We start from the raw sequence: 19,274 nt of genomic DNA on the forward strand, positions 1-19,274 counted from the left end.
GACTGCAGAACCCTATGTGAAGTTTTATTTGAACAGACTCTCCTCTCCTCTCCTCTCCTCTCCTCTCCTCTCCTCTCCTCTCCTCTCCTCTCCTCTCCTCTCCTCTCCTCTCCTCTCCTCTCCTCTCCTCTCCTCTCTCTTCTCCTCTCCTCTCCTCTCCTTTTCTCTCCTCTCCTCTCTTCCTCTCTTCTCTTCTCTCTAATCTTCTCCTCTCTTCTCTTCTCTTCTGTTCACTCCACTCCTCCCCTCCCCTCTCCTCTGGTCCTCCTGTGCACTTTGATGGACGAGGCTCTCTGGCCTCTCCCCCTGCATCGGTCTCTGTCTGAGGCGGGGCTCAGTGGGAGGAACAGGCAGTCTACAGCAGACCGCCTTGCTCTTTTTCCTGATTTAATTCTGAGATGCAGACAGGCGTCATCTGCTGAGGGGAATCTAGCGGCTCTTTCCCTTATATGACTGACGGTCAATATCTCCCCTGGAAACTCATTTAGAAGAATTTTCTATGATTTGAGCCTAGCTTCAATCAATCAGATATATCTACAGTACTGTATAGCGGTCATACCTTGTATAATGATAGAAATTGGCGTTTGATATACCGCAGAAACCTGGAGAAAATCAACACCTTTTCTTTTTATGAGACAGATTTTGTTTGTGTGGATTTGGTCACAAGCACAACATTGCTGCTCAAAAACCATGTAGAGCTGGGAAGGTGTAGGTTGTTTTATGTATATTGTTCTGCAATATAAATATAGAGCTAGTCACAGTTTGCTCAGGATACCGATGCCGTCTAGGGCTGCACCATTCATAGAACCAATATCGAAATCGCAATATCAATATGGCCAAATGCATCCAAATCGCAAGAGCAGCTTCAATTTGATTAAGGTCAAATGTGTTACAACATACATTGTGGCCTACAAATCATATTATCTGTAAGGGAACATGCTTGTTTGGTACCGACCCCAGTAAAAATCACATCATAATTTGTACATATTTTTTCAAATCGTATTGTATGTATATCCTAATCGCAATATCCATCAATATAATCGCAATATCAATGCCATCAATGATACCTTTCTATATTCTATTCTATTCTATTCTATTCTATTCTATTCTATTCTATATCTATAAGATATAGAATATTCGAATAGTATTGGTTAATTTCCCATCCAAATGTAATGGTGATTCACCCTTCATTTGATTAAGATTAGGTATAGTGGGCTGGGGATTATTATTAGTAGCAGCAGCCGTAGTAATGATATATTTTTGAACCATGTACTGCATGTGTTTGCAAATACTATAAGTCACTCAGTCAGATCCCATATTTAACCCACCTCGTCTTATGGCATCATCTCTTAGTCATATTTAACCCACCTCGTCTTATGGCATCATCTCTTAGTCATATTTGACCCACCTAGTCTTATGGCATCATCTCTTAGTCCCTCCAAGAAGAGTTTTTTTGTGATTGTTATGATCAAAATGCTTGATTTTGCAGTGGCTTTTCTCAAAAATTGCGCTGTAATTTGCAAGGTTTCATGTGATTTTTTTTGCTGTCAAATTGCAGGAATTGGTAAAAATTGCAAGTTGAGGAACCTGTTTTGCCATTTTTGCCATAAAAAAAAGGCAAGCCCCTGCAAATATTGCAGAGCTTGTGTAACGGCGTTGTGTAGGTGGTACTTGCAGCAACCCATGTTAAGGGCTTGTCCAGGGGTGGATTCGAACTGCCGACCTTCGGCTTGGGAGTCCAGCGTGTTAACCGCAACACCAAGAGAGCTAGCTCCCTTGGCGGAGCTGGTTAACATGCCTTTATACTGGGGAGTGAGTTTAACCAATCCACTCGCTACCACTCGGGACTCACGAGGAATCCGCGCTGATTCAACTCGGTTACACTTGGTTGAATTTGCATTAATTATGGCAAAATAGCAATTTCCTGGAAGGACTTCTTAGTCATGATTATGGTAATATTGTTGACAGTATCACATTCTGCTAGACTGGAAACACAAGTCTTTCGTCTCTGCCCTTTATCCGAGTTCACTATTAGTACGTTACATTTAATCCGTCAGAATTGCCATAAAGCAAACATGGGCTGTGTTGGAAGCTGTACGCTGAACAGTGGAAAGGAGGGTGGCCTGTGTGGAGGCCTTTGCGAGGCAGAGGCAGTCATTTCTAACGCAGGGAGCGAGGAAGCTGCTGGGCTGCTAAGGTGAGACACAGAGACATGGTGGCTTCCTCTGTGAGTTAGTCAGTAATGATGACGGACGGCCACACTTCACACATCCCATCTCAGATCAATGCTGTTCCTGGAGACACTGTATCAAAAGTCTGTCTTTCTTTATTGATCAAGTGTGTCCTGAATAGCAAGCTGCCGGTTCAGTTTGAGTCAGAACAATAAGCATTTGGGCTCAGGTGATGTTGACTTCCAAATGAGGCAATAGGGCTGTAGATGTTGCAGTTGAAGACATTATTTGTTTGTTGTGGATAAGGATTTTGTTAACATTAATACCACATTGGTACATAATTAGAAATATTGAGTATCCCACTGAAACTGAGATTAGGTCACACTTAAAAAGCTGTTGTTAACAGTTGATGACATTATCTAGACTAGAATTGTGGCAACAACAAAAAAGATGTTGATTAAAGCTATGGGATCATAACTGCCAGTAAAATGTCATCACTCTGTGAATACAGCTCTGTCTTCAGAGCTCCAAGTCATTGGCAACTCAAGGAAAATATCAATTTCAGGGGAAATTCCCTTTTACGTCGTCGTGTTGCGTTTGGTGTCACAGGCCCTGTGAAGACTTCCCCGTTCTCTTATTTACTGTAGCGTCATTATTACCATGACCTCCCACTGACTGTAGTGAGGCGTATCAGGCCTATGCCTTTATAGGCTTACACTCACTGACTGTAGTGAGGCGTATCAGGCCTATGCCTTTATAGGCCTACACTCACTGACTGTAGTGAGGCGTATCAGGCCTATGCCTATGTGGTTGCGTTTGGTGTCACAGGCCCTGTGAAGACTTCCCCGTTCTCTTATTTACTGTAGCGTCATTATTACCATGACCTCCCACTGACTGTAGTGAGGCGTATCAGGCCTATGCCTTTATAGGCTTACACTCACTGACTGTAGTGAGGCGTATCAGGCCTATGCCTTTATAGGCCTACACTCACTGACTGTAGTGAGGCGTATCAGGCCTATGCCTTTATAGCAGACCTGGGCAAAAGGCGGCCCGCGGGCCACATGCGGCCCGCGAGCGCCCCCTGTGCGGCCCGCGCTGGAATTGCAAAAAAAAAAAAAAAAAAAAAAATTGTTTTTTTTACAGTGCACCTGAATGCAACATGCAAGGTACCCGCTGAATAAGTGTCCAAATGTTCATGTCATTCTGGCCAATACTCCACTTCTGTTATAACATTTCAGTCTGGTATGGAATATCTTTCAATAATCTTTATGACTAAAAGGCTAAAAGTAATCTCATGTGTAAGAAATGACTGTTCTACTTTGAAGTAAAAATGGAAATAATTAACTTGTTGGTTTTGGATTTATTTAGCTTCAAGAGTGCATTTTTGTTCGTGTGACCCTCAACACAGGCTTTGAGAATCCCGGGCCACTTACTGATACTTATGCTTAAATTAACACACTCATATTCTAGTTTATTTAAAGAAAAACATTTTGGCTAGTGGAAATTCTAATTGGCTGGTAACTATAAAATATAGCAGCCATATTGGCAGGTGGTCAAAAACGTTAATGACATAGGAGTGAGTGAGAAAAGGATCAAATATTGGTGTTTAAGACTGAATAATGACATCACAACTGTTAATTTAAAATGAGGTATTCCTCTAAACCTGACTTCAAATGCCCCCAAAAAATTTGCGCCGGCGCCGTTCGGCCCCCAACGCTCAGCAAAATCTGGCGCTCTGGTAGCGAGGACATTTTTTTGTGGTCCTCTCTATCATCAAAGTTCCTGGGTTATGGCATGACAATATTTGTTCGGCCCCCAGCAACAATCTGGGTTTCTCATGTGGCCCCCCATGAAAAATAATTGCCCACCCCTGCTTTATAGGCCTACACTCACTGACTGTAGTGAGGCGTATCAGGCCTATGCCTTTATAGGCCTACACTCACTGACTGTAGTGAGGTGTATCAGGCCAATGCCTTTATAGGCCTACACTCACTGACTGTAGTGAGGCGTATCAGGCCTATGCCTTTATAGGCTTACACTCACTGACTGTAGTGAGGCGTATCAGGCCTATGCCTTTATAGGCTTACACTCACTGACTGTAGTGAGGCGTATCAGGCCTATGCCTTTATAGGCCTACACTCACTGACTGTAGTGAGGCGTATCAGGCCTATGCCTTTATAGGCCTACACTCACTGACTGTAGTGAGGCGTATCAGGCCTATGCCTTTATAGGCCTACACTCACTGACTGTAGTGAGGCGTATCAGGCCTATGCCTTTATAGGCCTACACTCACTGACTGTAGTGAGGCGTATCAGGCCTATGCCTTTATAGGCCTACACTCACTGACTGTAGTGAGGCGTATCAAGCCTATGCCTTTATAGGCCTACACTCACTGACTGTAGTGAGGCGTATCAGGCCTATGCCTTTATAGGCCTACACTCACTGACTGTAGTGAGGCGTATCAGGCCTATGCCTTTATAGGCCTACACTCACTGACTGTAGTGAGGCGTATCAGGCCTATGCCTTTATAGGCCTACACTCACTGACTGTAGTGAGGCGTATCAGGCCTATGCCTTTATAGGCCTACACTCACTGACTGTAGTGAGGCGTATCAGGCCTATGCCTTTATAGGCCTACACTTACTGACTGTAGTGAGGCGTATCAGGCCTATGCCTTTATAGGCCTACACTCACTGACTGTAGTGAGGCGTATCAGGCCTATGCCTTTATAGGCCTACACTTACTGACTGTAGTGAGGCGTATCAGGCCTATGCCTTTATAGGCCTACACTCACTGACTGTAGTGAGGCGTATCAGGCCTATGCCTTTATAGGCCTACACTTACTGACTGTAGTGAGGCGTATCAGGCCTATGCCTTTATAGGCCTACACTCACTGACTGTTCCCTCCGCTCCTCCACCTCCACAGCTCGCCTCGCCCCTCCACCACTTCTGACGCCTGGTAGTCGACTGTCCCTTTCACGCCTGTTCTCCTCTCTGGCTCCACAATGGTGGAATGAGCTTCCCCCTTCGGTCGTGCTGGCCGAATCTCTTCCTATTTTTCGCCGGAGGCTGAAAACCCACCTCTTTGGACTACACCTGGGTCCTCCATAATTGTTACTGTTACTGTTACTTGTTACTGTTACATATGTTGCTTTTTAACTTATTTTAATGTTTACATTTGACTGTAACCTATGTTTCTCTCTTTCATTTGTTTTTATCTGATATGTTCATAATTGTAATTTGTAAATCTCGTAAGTCGCTTTGGATAAAAGCGTCTGCTAAATGCAATAAAGTAAAGTAAAGTAAAGTAGTGAGGCGTATCAGGACTATGCCTTTGTTCAGGGTTATTAGTGATGTTTTTACAGTAGGCCTACACTCGCTGACTGTCAGTTGAGAGATCGCCCACCTGCCTGGTTACCAAGGGGGAAGTTGTGTGAAGCCATGCGATGACCTCACTTGGCCTGATGCCATGAACAATACATGAACCCCCCCCCCCCCCCCCCCCAACTCTGAGGGGAGACTTGGGCCGATGGCATCACGGCAACAGGTGCAAATCAGCCCCCTCCACATTTGTGTAACTGAAAGTAAACGGACAGTATCTACCTATCAGCCTGTGTGTGTGTGTGTGTGTGTGTGTGTGTGTGTGTGTGTGTGTGTGTGTGTGTGTGTGTGTGTGTGTGTGTGTGTGTGTGTGTGTGTGCGTGCGTGTGTGTTGGTATTACAGGATTATTTGGAGAAGTGCAGATGTGCAGTGAGAAGCGTGTTAAACATTGATCATATCTGTTTACCTTGGATCTAACTCTGAGGAGGTTTATGAGGGGGTGTTTCTCACTTGGGAAGGCTATTGGAGCTTGTCTTAGTGGCTGATTTGGCCATTTCTCTTCCTTAAAACGGAGTTGACTCATCCTTCGGTGATCTTCCTGATATTGTCTGTTGAGACCAAGGACCAGAATGGAAACAAGTCTTTTGACTTTATTGTGATATCCTTGATGTTTTTTAAGATGCATGCCGCCTTGTGTAGTATGTATTTTAACTCATTGAGTGCCAGCCACTTTTGGAGAACGGATGCTCCCAGTGCCAGAGTTTCAGAGCGTTTTCAGTGATTTCTCGAGGCCCACAGAATATTGTGTGATATTACTATGTAAACACTGAACACGCACAAAGAACGATGAGACTCTATTCTATCATCTGCAAAAAAAAGTTTATTGATCCCATTTTCCGTTCTTTAGTTATGAGCCGGAGAAGATAGCTTGATTCATCCAAAAACAGCAATTTTTTTCTAGAAGCTGAGACAATTGGCCTTTTGTGAAATTAAACATTTCAAGCACATCACTGACTCTGAAGCTAATCTTTTCTAATGTAGTCACACCTCAAAAATAATTTCCTTCAATAAAACAGTGAAGGCCAGGGAATTCTGTTTGGCAGAATAATATTTTTTAGCTACAACCAGCAGCGCTGGCCCCTGCGTGCGCTGCTGGTTGCAGCTTCTTGCTGGTCTTGATTTGCTGCTGGTGGGCATCGGATATTCTGGCTTGCGTTTGTCAATCCTGTCCTGCTGCCTGGGTCTGTCTGGGTGTTGCGCGCTGCTCTGCGTGCCCCCCCCCCCCCCCCCCGCCCCGCCCCGCCTCGCCTCAACTGCACACTCCTCCTCCTGTCTGTGGTGGCTCTCTGCTGAGTTTGCTGTGCGCACAGTGAAGGGACATCGACATCCTGCTTTTTTACAGCGTTCCGCGTGTGTTTGTCACCGGCAACGATGCTTCCAGTTGAGAATAATAACAACTCCACGGTGTGGATGTGCGGATGTGCTGTCCGGCTCAATTGTGGGAGCAGATTGGCTGCTGCAGGCACAGCTGCAGTAACGTGCTTCAGCATATCGATGCATACGGATGCGATGCGATTTCCGTTTCCATAACGACTTCTTCTTTGTTTTTTCCTTGCCTTTCTGTTATGTGGAGAGCACTGTCGCCACCTAAGGGTTCTGTAAAATAGGTTAGACACATCCAATAGCTATAATATTTGTACATCAGAGGCAGAAGGCTTTGATCGACGCCCCACCGTCAAAAAACGCAATTGACGAACATGTCCGTCCTTGGCACTCTACGTTACTATTTGAAATGACGAACATGTCCGTCCTTGGCACTCAATGAGTTAATAAGTGTCAAACTAAACTAAACTAAAATACAGTCACACAATGTACAGTTGTTGCAAATGGGAACAGTGCAAAATGATCCATATTGATGTAATATCCAAATGACAAGCAAATGTAATGGCATAGTTGGCTGTAATGGCTTTCTGTAATGTGTTTGAATGTTATAAATCTTCTTCTGTGATTGGTCAGTCGGTTGCTTTTGCCTTTATCAGGCCCGTATGCAAAACTCAGTGGTGGAGGGTGGTTATTTTGAGCCTGGATGGCTCCAGTGGGAATTGAACCCGTCACCTTGCCAGTTAGTTCCATGCATTACCTATTGAGACCAAACAGGACCACTTTTAATTTAGGGAGGGGAGAAAGGAGAAAACAGGAAACACAGAAAACGAAATCGTTTTTGTCCTTTTCCACCTAATCAATCTGGGAACAGCCGTACCTTTTTTTAGGCTTCCTGTACACCGCGAATCTTCTGTCTGGGACTTCCACCTCTGCGCAGTGCCGCTCTGTTGTTGTACCAGCGAATATAAGAGTTCCGGGCCCGAACGCTAGTGAATATATAAGAATTTTGACATTTAGCATTCAAAATAAAAAGCAATACAATGTATGTATTCCGCTGCGCCGAAGTGGAAGTCCTGGGCAGAAGATCCACGCTGTACAGGAAGCCTAAAAAAAAGGTACGGCTGTCCCAGAGTCTATTACGTGCCGAAATAGAGATTGCCACCTACTAAATTTGATTCCCTACTCGGCCCCTCAAGCAAACAAAGAGCACAGCGCAGTGTAACACCACTCCCCCATCTTGTTTTTTATGTGTGTTCGCAGGAGGCCTTAGCTGCTTCAGGCAGAGCCACGAGAACCTGTGCGACCACTCCCTGCACCTCCGCGAGGGCCTGGACGCGGGCGCGGCCGCCGGCCTGTCGGGGACGCTACCTCACTCCCTGCCCTCCACCCCGGACATCGAGAACGCCGAGCTGACGCCCATCTTGCCCTTCCTCTACCTGGGGAACGAGCAGGACGCGCAGGACGCCGGCCTGCTGCAGCGCGTGAACGTGGGCTACATCCTGAACGTCACCACCCACCTGCCGCTCTACCACTACGACACGGGCCTCTTTAGCTACAAGCGGCTGCCTGCCACTGACAGCAACAAGCAGAACCTGCGGCAGTACTTCGAGGAGGCGTTCGAATTCATCGGTATGAGCGCGTTTTGCCCAGCTCGGCGTTAGCGGGGAGGGTGATGGTGCAGTCGCATCACTTGCCTTTTACAAATGTTTCGTGTTTTCTGCATCCGAGCAAGCTGCAGTTTGATACCCTGATAAAAAGCAACATGATAACGTCATCTCACATTCTAGTTCCAGCCACCCACAGTGATTTCAGTGGGCGGGAGTACTTGCCTTGAGAGACGACTCCTTCAGCCAATCAGCATAGCCAATCCAATTCCACTCGGAAGATACTGAGATACTCTGCTGGTGCATACTCTTGTTCTTGTTTAATTGTTGTTATTGAGTCTATTTCCTGCAATAACTAACGTTACTGTTACCGCAGTAATGTTACCGCTGTAATGTTACCGCTGTAATGTTACCGCTCGTTGCTTCTGGAGACGCCATTACTGTTTTGCCAGCCCTGATTGGCCGGTTACACTGTCAACTACGGTGCAGGTCCCTGATTGGCCCGGTTACATTCTAATTCCTGGAAATGGCTGTGGGTGGCTTGACGTCTAGACTGATACGTGGCACTGAAATGTGAGTTGACGTGTTCAGGATGGTTTTAGCAGTTTGACTGCAGTTCTATTATGTTCAAGAAGCTTTGAATTGATGGGCTTTGAAGGTTGACAATTTGACATCCCTCTGAAATTCTGAGCCATACAGTCAAAAGCCACAGTAGCTGTACAGAGAGTGTTCAGAGTCCTCACATAGCTTTAGGTATTACGTATTGGAAACTATAGTTTGAGGTTTGCAAGATGTTCAGTATCATCTGTTGGCTTGGACGTCTATGCGTCTGATGTTATTGTCAGTATAGTTTCTGTGTGGCTGAGCTTCCCCCAACAATAACACATCTATTGTACTCTGTTCTAAATGCTTCCTGTTGTTCCCTTCTGTAGAGGAAGCACACCAAGCGGGTATGGGCCTTCTGATCCACTGCCAGGCAGGCGTGTCGCGCTCGGCCACCATCGTCATCGCCTACCTGATGAAGCACACCTGGATGACCATGACGGACGCCTACAAGTTCGTCAAGACCAGGAGGCCCATCATCTCCCCCAACCTCAACTTCATGGGCCAGCTGCTGGAGTTCGAGGAGGACCTCAACAACGGCATCACGCCGCGCATCCTCACGCCAAAGCTCACCGGTGTGGAGACCATCGTCTAAGATCAAAGCCACCTCCGCGCGCTGCACTCGTACTCGCTCTCGCCGTTTGGCTTCGGAGGGCGAGAGAGAGAACGGATTGATTGGAGAATCTCCTCGTGCTTATATCTCGGACTCTCTGGAGTGCCAAAGCTGCACTGGGTCAGCGGTGATGAGAAATGCCAAAAATCCCTGCTGCTCGGACCTGGCCAATGTCCCCGAGGAGAAGATGAGATAGAGAGAGAGAGAGAGAGAAGTGGTCAGTGGGCAGCTGTCCATGCATGACCACGGGGGAGCGAACATGAGGAAAGGAAAATAGATTAACTGTTTGGAAAAACACAATATTCTATGGGCTTAGGGGCAGTTGCTGGCAAGAGAAACTGTTTAAGCTCTCACTGTTTGCAGACTCAGGCTGAGCTGGCCACGGCAGTGCCTGTCAAAAAAGAAGAAGAAAAAAACAGATGAAGACCTGTTTGGTGTGTTAATGTTGTTCTATTTTTATACAGGGGTTTATGGGGGTGACCATGACAAGCCCACTGTGGCTTACTGTGCAATAATTTCAGAGTGGAATGCAACTGAGAGCTTGATCTTATATGTATATATTGGTAATGATTATGAAACATTTCCAGCTCTTTGCTGAAATACCATTTTGATGTTACTGTAATGACTTGTCGTTCAGTTCGATACGTTTATGTTCATGGTGCATACAATTATGCTGTAATATTTGGCACGGAAGTGAGTACGATGTTTGTTTTTTGAGCACTGCTTGTGGGTTTGTGTCAGCCATCTGTGTTCGTTTGTTTCAAATACACACAATCACTGATATTCACATTTTGTCTTGTTTTCTTCACTATCTTTGTTTTCCATTCCTGCATCCTTCCACATTATGCATATACTTTAGCAATACATTTTTGATCCGGCAGCCATAAGAGCTTTATTATGCATGGCTGCTGGCAGAGGAGAACAGTTGGAAATAATCAGTGGATCTTGTAATATAGGGCTACTGGTGATGTACAGAGTAGCAGAGCGGAGGAGTTTTCACTGCCTGCTTCTCTTGTCTCCTCTGTTCTTTTTGCTTCCATTCATCCATAATACAGTACTGTACTGCATTTGATGTAGTTCCTATGTAGTGTCATACTGTATATTCATCAATGCTATGATTTACTCCATGCCCGGTTAGCAGAGGGCTCTGAGTTGAGGTACTGGCTTTGTTACGCACTTCCCGGGGACACGGTTGTAACGTCACTATGGCGGTAGAGTACTGTAACCCTTCTCTGTCCCTGACACTAAGCCACAGTAGTGGGCTCTTCTGCCTGCCATAGGCAAGCGCTGCTGTCACGCGCGGTCCTAGTGCCTCTATCAATGCCTTAATTCATGTGTCAGTGTCACCACTGGGCCTGCGCGTGACACAGCGTCACATGCAGACTAATGTAGACCGCACCGGTTTAGCGTTAGAAAAAGCCCCCCCAGGGCAAAAGCAACCCCCACTTCCTCGCTCTCAGAAAAAAAAGAAAATAAGCCATTTTGCACATTTTGACTCAACACAACCTTTCTAAGATCACTTTTAGATTGGTATGCAGAATTTTAGAAAGCTGCGTTCAAAGACACCTCAAGGCCTTGAGGGGGGAAAAAACCTTATGTAATTGTGATCTCAAGATGGCATTTGAAGAAACTGAGCACCACAGTGAATTGTAACTTGGCACAAATAGTGTAGTGGAGGGTGTATGCAGGTGCACAAAATCTACCCTCATCTTTCTCCTGGCATATGAATATGCTCACCTTTTACCATATTACAACTGACATCATGCCTTTTACCATTATTACAACTGACATAATGTAGATATACATGGAGAAGCCAGGCCAAATAAAAAGATGCAACATACTAGTGAGGCACACACTTGTCCCACACTCCCATTCTCATCCAAACCACTTTATGGATTGTCTTTGAAGAAAATCTTAACATATGTGTTGTATTTTAATCGTGTCAGATTTGACATGCCTATGTGGCTGTCTACGTCCACTGTTGACAGTCTGTAGACTTGACCGGTAACTCTGTAAAACCAACTGTCATAAAGGGAGACTTGTAGCACAGCTAAGTGAGTTAGCTGTACCCCAAACACTATACTCACCTTTTCAACCACCCCTACACCACTGAGCACACAGTATAAAGACCTCTTGCAGTTATGACGACTGTGTGCTTAACCATAATCTGAGCATTTCAATATCAAAGATATGTAAATACTGTAACTTTACAGGGTCAGAAAAATAGCCTTGTTTATGGCTCGACAACCAGGCGTTTTTGCCTTTATCTGGGTTTAATCAACCCAAAGGTTGTAGAGTTTGTTCAGTCCATAGAAGAGCATGTAATCGTTCAGCTGAAGTTAAAACATGAAAGTCGTAGGTTTTCACCCGCCATTGAGTACATGTTGAATATATGATACGATACAACTTTTATCGTTGTATCACGAGTATGTAGTTTGAGCGGCTTTCTCAGTAATGTTGATGCTGCACTTTGGACCATTGCATGAAAATAAAGGTATAAGGAAAGCACAGGGCTCTAACAATCTAACTGTCAAAACACCAAAACAGAACCAAGACTCTGACTTTTAAACGATGCTTTTGCACGCGCAACACCTGTAATTATAACACCTGTGATGTACTTTTAAAAGGCCGTTGAGAGCTGAACCCGGCATTTTGAGAAATTATCACAAAACTTTCTGAGATGAGAGTGAGATGGATGAGGATGCAAGGAGGAGGTTTCACACAGTTTTAGTGAACACAAATGGAGGATACAGTCACAACACTTCACAAGGAGCTCACAAGTCCCTGGTGAAACTTCATGCTATGCAAATGCAATGATAACAGGTCGTTTACCTGTAACGCAGTGTTTTCCCCACTATTGAGCCTGGTGTTATGCTTCACATTGTTCTGTGAGGAAACTTTCAAGCATAAACGGCAGTTTGCAGCCTCAGAGATTGTAACGCATTTTAATGGGACAGTTCACCGCAAAATCAAAAATACATATTTTTCTTCTTATCATTAGTGCTATCTAGATTGTTTTGGTGTGATTTGGCAAGTTTTGGAGATGTAGAGATGTCTGCCAATTCTCTCGAATACAATGGAACTGGATGGCACTTGGCTTGTGGTGCTCAAAAAAAGTGCAAAGAAAAAAATTGGAAAAACTCAACAGCAATGTCTCCAGAAATCATGACCCGATATCTCCAAAACTCGACAACTCACGCCAAAATGATCTAGATCAGGGGTTTTCACAGCCTGAGACTGTGGGCCTCCCCTCAGCTGCTGACACTTGGACAAAGCCCCCCTCCCTCCATCATCATTATGATATTTGATCCCATTGCTGCTCAGCAATTGAGCCAAGATAGCCTGATATTGCTGTTGACATCATTTCATTCAGACACCAAATACATAAGGACTGTCTGAAGGCATGTGTTTGTTTCTCTGGGAAAGTGGGAGAAACAGTAAAGCCCCCCCCCCAAACTACTGTATCTCTGAACTATCTCTTTAACCAAATCACACACATTTAGGCTATTCTATGAGACCTCCTTTTGATAACTTATGTAATAACTAACGTCACATTTTTTCACTGCCATTCACTGAGCCTCCCCTGAAACTCTTTGGACCCCCCCCCCCGGGGAGGCCCACTTCCCACTTTGAAAACCTCTGATCTAGATGGCTAAATAGCACAACAGGTAAGAGGAAAATTGTGTAACTTAGATTTTGGGGTGAACTGTATGACTCACTAGAAGTGACAAGAAGAGTTTGTGTCATCCTCACTTAACTTATAGTTGGCATATTTTTCTTCGTTGCTATCGTCATGTACATTGGTGTCTATGGTGCTCCACAATATATATTTAGATATGATAAAGGGTGTATAGCCATTTACCACGTTTGTAGCTTGTGCTTTTCTATCCAGCGATTGCCATTTTGCAAAGATGAAAGAAAGAAGAAGTGCTATTCATCTGAGCCAATGTTCTAAAATACTGAACTCTTTCATTACGTCTGCAGCAGCAGCACATGGCTTTCAATCTGTACAGATCTATTTGACTCTCTGCTTTGAAAACAAAGCATGCTGTGTGTGAGGATACACTCGCAGTCATCACGGTGCTGTGTGTCTTTACCCCCCCCTCCCCTCCGGCCCCCCCGCACACTGCTCTTTTATGTAGAGGTCATGCTTTTATGCGTTAGTGTCTGCCCTGATTGACAGCTGGAGAGGCGTCTGGGTCGATGCCTGTTATTTGGAAACACAGTTGTGTATTAGACCCATATAAAGCTGTCATATTTTCATGTGCACTGTTTATGACTAGACTTGTTTAAGAGTCTCTGCTTTGGGCTCGGAGGCATTGAGCTTCACTTTACAAGTCGGCGTTTCTTTGTGTCTATAGTCAGCAGTCCAGTACAGTATATAAATATATATCTATTTTCTTTGTAATGCATATATTCATTACTATTTTTGCACTGACCTATGGACAGCTGGATTTTATTTTATTTTTCCACAAAGGGTGCTATTATAACGGAGGCCTTCTCCCACACCTTTTTGCATGACTTGCTCCCTCACCTGGTCTGTCATCCTCTACTGTAGGCCTACTACTCTACTGTAGGCCTACTACTCTACTGTAGGCCTACTACTCTACTGTAGGCCTACTACTCTACTGTAGGCCTACTACTCTACTGTAGGCCTACCACTCTACTGTAGGCCTACTACTCTACTGTCATTTTGTAATCCTTACTTGTGAGGTTTGAAATAAACAGGGAGGCTTCAAGTTTTGCATGGCGTCCTGTACGTTTCTTTGCTCCCCTGGTCACTGCTGGTCACTGCTGGTCACTGCTGGTCACTGCTTCTGATTCACATGCAGAATAAAATAAATATTTGTTCTCTCTCATCATTTTGTGCAGAGACATTCCATGCTGTTTCTGACTTGTGAGTAAAATGCCCTTCCTGGGTCTTGTGTCTTTTTGCATATCTTTCTATGTGCAACAAGGTTGTCAAAAGTATCAATAAGTATCGATACTACAAATTTGAAAAGACTACAATGCTCATTTACAAGAGGAATGTATTGATAATTATCGATGCATTTCTTTTAAACGGATACAATACTCATTTGCAACAGTATCGACACCAGCAGTGCTTTCTCTAAAATGAAAAAGAAAACATACTACTGATTTCCCCCCTCCCTTGTTGCTTCAACAAGCTAAAAGTGTTCTGATAGGCTGATGACCAGGGGTCATCTGCTATGTAAGTGCAACGTTTTTAATGAGTTTGGAAATGGCATTGAAAATGACATCGGCATCAAAGTTATAAATTCTAGTGACACCACCTTATTGTGCAGAGAACCTAATGAGAGACAGCTAAGGTTGAGGGGGAAAAAACGATTATGAAATTGAAGCCATAATTGTGATCAATAACAACAACAACACAAGCTTTACACCATGTATTCCAATGGCAGAGACACACAGAGAGAAAGAGAGAGAGAGGGAGGGAGACAGCTCTCCTTTCAATCCGCTTGAAATGTGAACATCCATGTCACTGGAGTACAGACAGAGCCTGAGTTGTGAATTATCTCCACTCCACTCCATTGAAGCATGTGTCACATAGCTGCAGGAGTTATGGGCCTATATTTACTCCCAACTCTGCAGGCATCTACTGCCTCATGGCTAGGGGGGTGGGGGGTGGGGGGTGAGGAGTGTGTGTCTGTGGTGGGGGGTTGGCCCGGGGGTCAAGTTCTCTCCATAGGAACAGGAACCAAAATAGTTTCTTAGCGTTGTTTCTAATTACGCGTGATGAGTGCCCCGCCTCATTAATCCTTCCCTATCAGCACTGGGCAGGCTGGCAGCACCAGAATAGCCCTGATCTTAGCGCCGCCGCACGCCGCGCTCCGCCCTGCACTGCCCCCGCCACGGCTGCATGGACGTATTAGGCAAAGCAGGGCCTGGAGAGGAGGACCTACTTTTTTCTACACACACACACACACACGTATGCATGCACGCACGCACACACACCATAATCAAGTGTGCGCATACTTTGCTGCCTTCCCAGTCAGAGGAGCAGGGTGATATAAAGCAGAGGAGCTGTTGCACTGGTTAGCATCAAAACAGTTCCCTTCCTCAGAGGAAGTTGCTGTCTCCATACTGTAAGGCAGAAGCACTCATACTAGGGATGCAGCATGATACCAACATGTGACCAGTGTCGGCCGATGAAGGCTTGAAAATGAGATATCGGGCCAAAACGAACATTTCTGATGATATGACGGGTCGATAAAACACATCAATGATGCCCAAATGCTTGATGTTGTGGGTTAAAAAAACAAGTGCGATTTTGCAATAGCTGCAACCACATATGCATTTCCAAAATGCAGGCTGGCAGGCAGGGGCAGCCCACCTATCCTGCCTCTGCCACCAGGTGCAGCACACCTACCCTGGGGGTAGGTGGGCCTAGGGGTCGGTCATGATTTTACAAAACCGCTTCAGTGTCCTGGCGGTGTGCATGTTCCTAAACGGATGGCAGGTTGAATCCGATCACCTTCTCTTCTCTTCTCTGCAGTTTGTATTTATAAGCAAATCGTATGACTGATAATTTGGACGACATCTCTGCAGCCACTGCTCTGCTCTCCCATGCCTTGTCTTGTCTTCCTTGGCATGTGAGTGGAGTGGGTTCAGTGGTAAAACTTCCAAACTGCAAAGTTATTGGTTGCAATTGAAGGGAGGATTTTTACACCCAATCACAGTTAAAATAAAACAAAAATAAATAAATCAGACAATACACAGGCAGGTAATGATGTCACTGCAGTTGTGGTCTTGACTGGTCTTGAAATAGAATCCAGAGTCCGGCTTGTCCAAGACCGAGTCAAGACCAAGACCGAGGGAGGGCGAGTCCGAGACGAGGCAGAGACCATCAAAATGTGATCTTGAGACCAAGAGCTGTGTCAAGTACTACACTAAAAATCTACTTATTCTGTCGTTTCGGTATGAGGACATGTTAAATGCATGACCGATTTGACATCACAGCTGGCAAAACACATATTTTCTACCTTTTTTGTTTTACATTTAAACCCAAAAACTCTTTAAAGAAAGACCACACAAACATAAAGTCAACATTCAAACATCATGAATATGTGGATGCCCTATAGGTTAACTAAATTTCGATTAAAACGTTTAATGTTATAATTCCGTTTAATCACTCTCCCATGAATCACATCAACATCACTTGTGTACAAATGCTTTCAGTAAACTAGAATATGAGACAAATAATCAGCCACCAAAGTTCATGATTCAGCATGAAAACCGTGCGTGGCTTTGAATGCCACTTCTGTGAGCTGCGCTCGGGTAAAATGCGGTCTCAATTGCTGTTTTGGTTTATGAGCTGCCCCCCACAACGCAACATAATAGGTGGGTTGAGTGTGTCGTGTATTGGGCAGGGGGTTTCCCAGGGTGAAAAGTAGATGGAAAAGGTGGGGGAGGAGGGGGGAGGGGAGGGGGAAGGACAGAGGAGGCCACACAGGATAGGAGACAGTGTAGGTTCAAACACACACACACACACACGTACGCACGCACACGCGCGCGCGTGCGCGCGCACACACACACACACACACACACACACACACATATCCTATATAAACATATATATTATATAAACATATATATATATATACATATATATATATATATAAACATATATAAACTGTCAAAGAGACAGTGTAGGTTCAAACACACACACACACACACACACACACACACACACACACACACTATATATATATAAATATATATATATATATATATATATATATATATATATATATATATATATATATATATATATATATATATAATATAACATAACAAATCAGCATGACATCAGGGCAGCAAAACAGCACTTGCCCACGGACCCCCCATTTGACCCAAATCTGCAAATATTGTCAATGTGAGATAGAGGTCGACCGATATTGCTTTTTCAATGGCAGATGCCGATGCCGATCTTTAGAGAGCAGGGCGGCCAATGGCCGATATATAATGCCGATTATTATTATTTTTTTCATTCGATAAAATACGATTAAAATAAACTCCTCAAAAAAAGTTTGGAAACGTTATTTTGCTCGATTATTTCTCCCCTTTAATAATACCAATTGGTATTGTATTTTATATAGTTGGAAAGCCTGATTAGTCACCTTTACAACGGGGTACAACTTGTAAGGATTGTGCATTTGTGGAATGAGAAACACACAGCTAAACGTGTGGGTAGCGCCCCCAAAAAATGTGCAATATTCTTCTGTTGGTATTTTTTTTTTAAGAAATCTAGTAGCCTAGATTTCCATTATCCATTCATGCACATTGAAAATCGAATATAACATTATACTGTAGGCCTACATCTAATATAAGATGTTATCTTAGCCAGTACAGTAACATGTTTTTGATTATTCTTTTTATTAAATAGAAAAATACATTGGGTTATGCGGTATAGATTTCAGTAGTGACTGGTAGGCTATAGCGAGAGAGCAGTATGTCAGAGAACTCATTCATTTTTGCAGGCCGATGCCGATTAATTAAAAATGCCAATAATCGGCCCCAATTAATCGGCCGGCCGATTAATCGGTCGACCTCTAATGTGAGATACCATTTTGTCTACATTATACATTTTCAATTGTATTAACGTATTGTAAATTAAAAACTGTTAAGAATGGAATGCAAAACTTAACCCATGACATAGTGCTGGTTTTGTCTTGAGCAATTTAAGTTTTATTTTTTTTCCCCCCATTGTGGAATACTTAAAATGACAATAAGCCCATTAGGAATTTGTTTCTTTGCATTCCTGCAACTCAAAAAACCTCCAACAATTCCCCTCAGGCTAGTGGTGTGACCAGCAAAAAGTAAATAAAGTTGATCATTCTTGTTACATTGCTATATTATAAGGTAACAATTGTCCCAAACTTGTGAGGTTGCAGTCCATTCCAAATATTCTAGAAACTCAATTTCTTTCTTTCAGGAAGTTACAATCATCTTGTTCTGCAACTCCATTATGAGGTCACAGTATCTCTCAATATTCGACCATCTCCATCATGCGGTCGCAATTTCTCCGAATACGCTAAACTATTCCATTGTGAGGTCATAATCCACATTCTATAACTCCATTATGAGATTACCCCTCCATTAAAGAGTCACTAATGTCACATTCTAGAATTTCACTATTTTCTCACAAAGTCTCTCAGAATGCTAGAATTCCATTATGAGGCCATGGTTGTCACAAACATTCGAGAATGCCATTCATGAGGACACAATCACTGCAAACATTAAGATTAATTTATGGCTACATTTGTTGGAATTGGCCTTAAATTGGCGATATCAGAATGATTTTGGGGTGTAATTGCATTTTTGTGTAGCCTATCTAATCTTATGATGCGAGTCTGCACAACGAATATAAATGGGCAAACTGTTATTTATTCCAATTAAAGCCTATGTGTCGCCAATTAGGATCTGTTCTCTCCTCATCGTCCATGAACGGCGTACTGCATAATGGACCATATGGCAAATTAAAGCCAATGCAGTACTCTGGATAAAGATGCAAATAAATAAAAATATGCCATGTTTATATTGACGAGGGGCTCATTC

General features: G+C 43.9%; 1 protein-coding gene across 1 annotated transcript in view; it reads left to right on the forward strand.

The window, feature by feature from the left end:
- Window positions 1–10,491, forward strand: part of dusp10 (dual specificity phosphatase 10) — a 15,374-nt gene extending 4,883 nt beyond the window's left edge. The window contains exons 3-4 of the mRNA XM_083642548.1: window positions 8,136–8,504; window positions 9,412–10,491. Coding sequence (XP_083498674.1) covers window positions 8,136–8,504; window positions 9,412–9,677 — 635 coding nt within the window. The 3' untranslated portion in view covers window positions 9,678–10,491. The remainder of the gene's footprint in view (window positions 1–8,135; window positions 8,505–9,411) is intronic.
- Window positions 10,492–19,274: the final 8,783 nt, after the last annotated feature.

Source organism: Poromitra crassiceps, assembly GCF_964638095.1.
Source record: "Poromitra crassiceps genome assembly, chromosome: 9".
NCBI classification, from domain to species: domain Eukaryota; kingdom Metazoa; phylum Chordata; class Actinopteri; order Beryciformes; family Melamphaidae; genus Poromitra; species Poromitra crassiceps.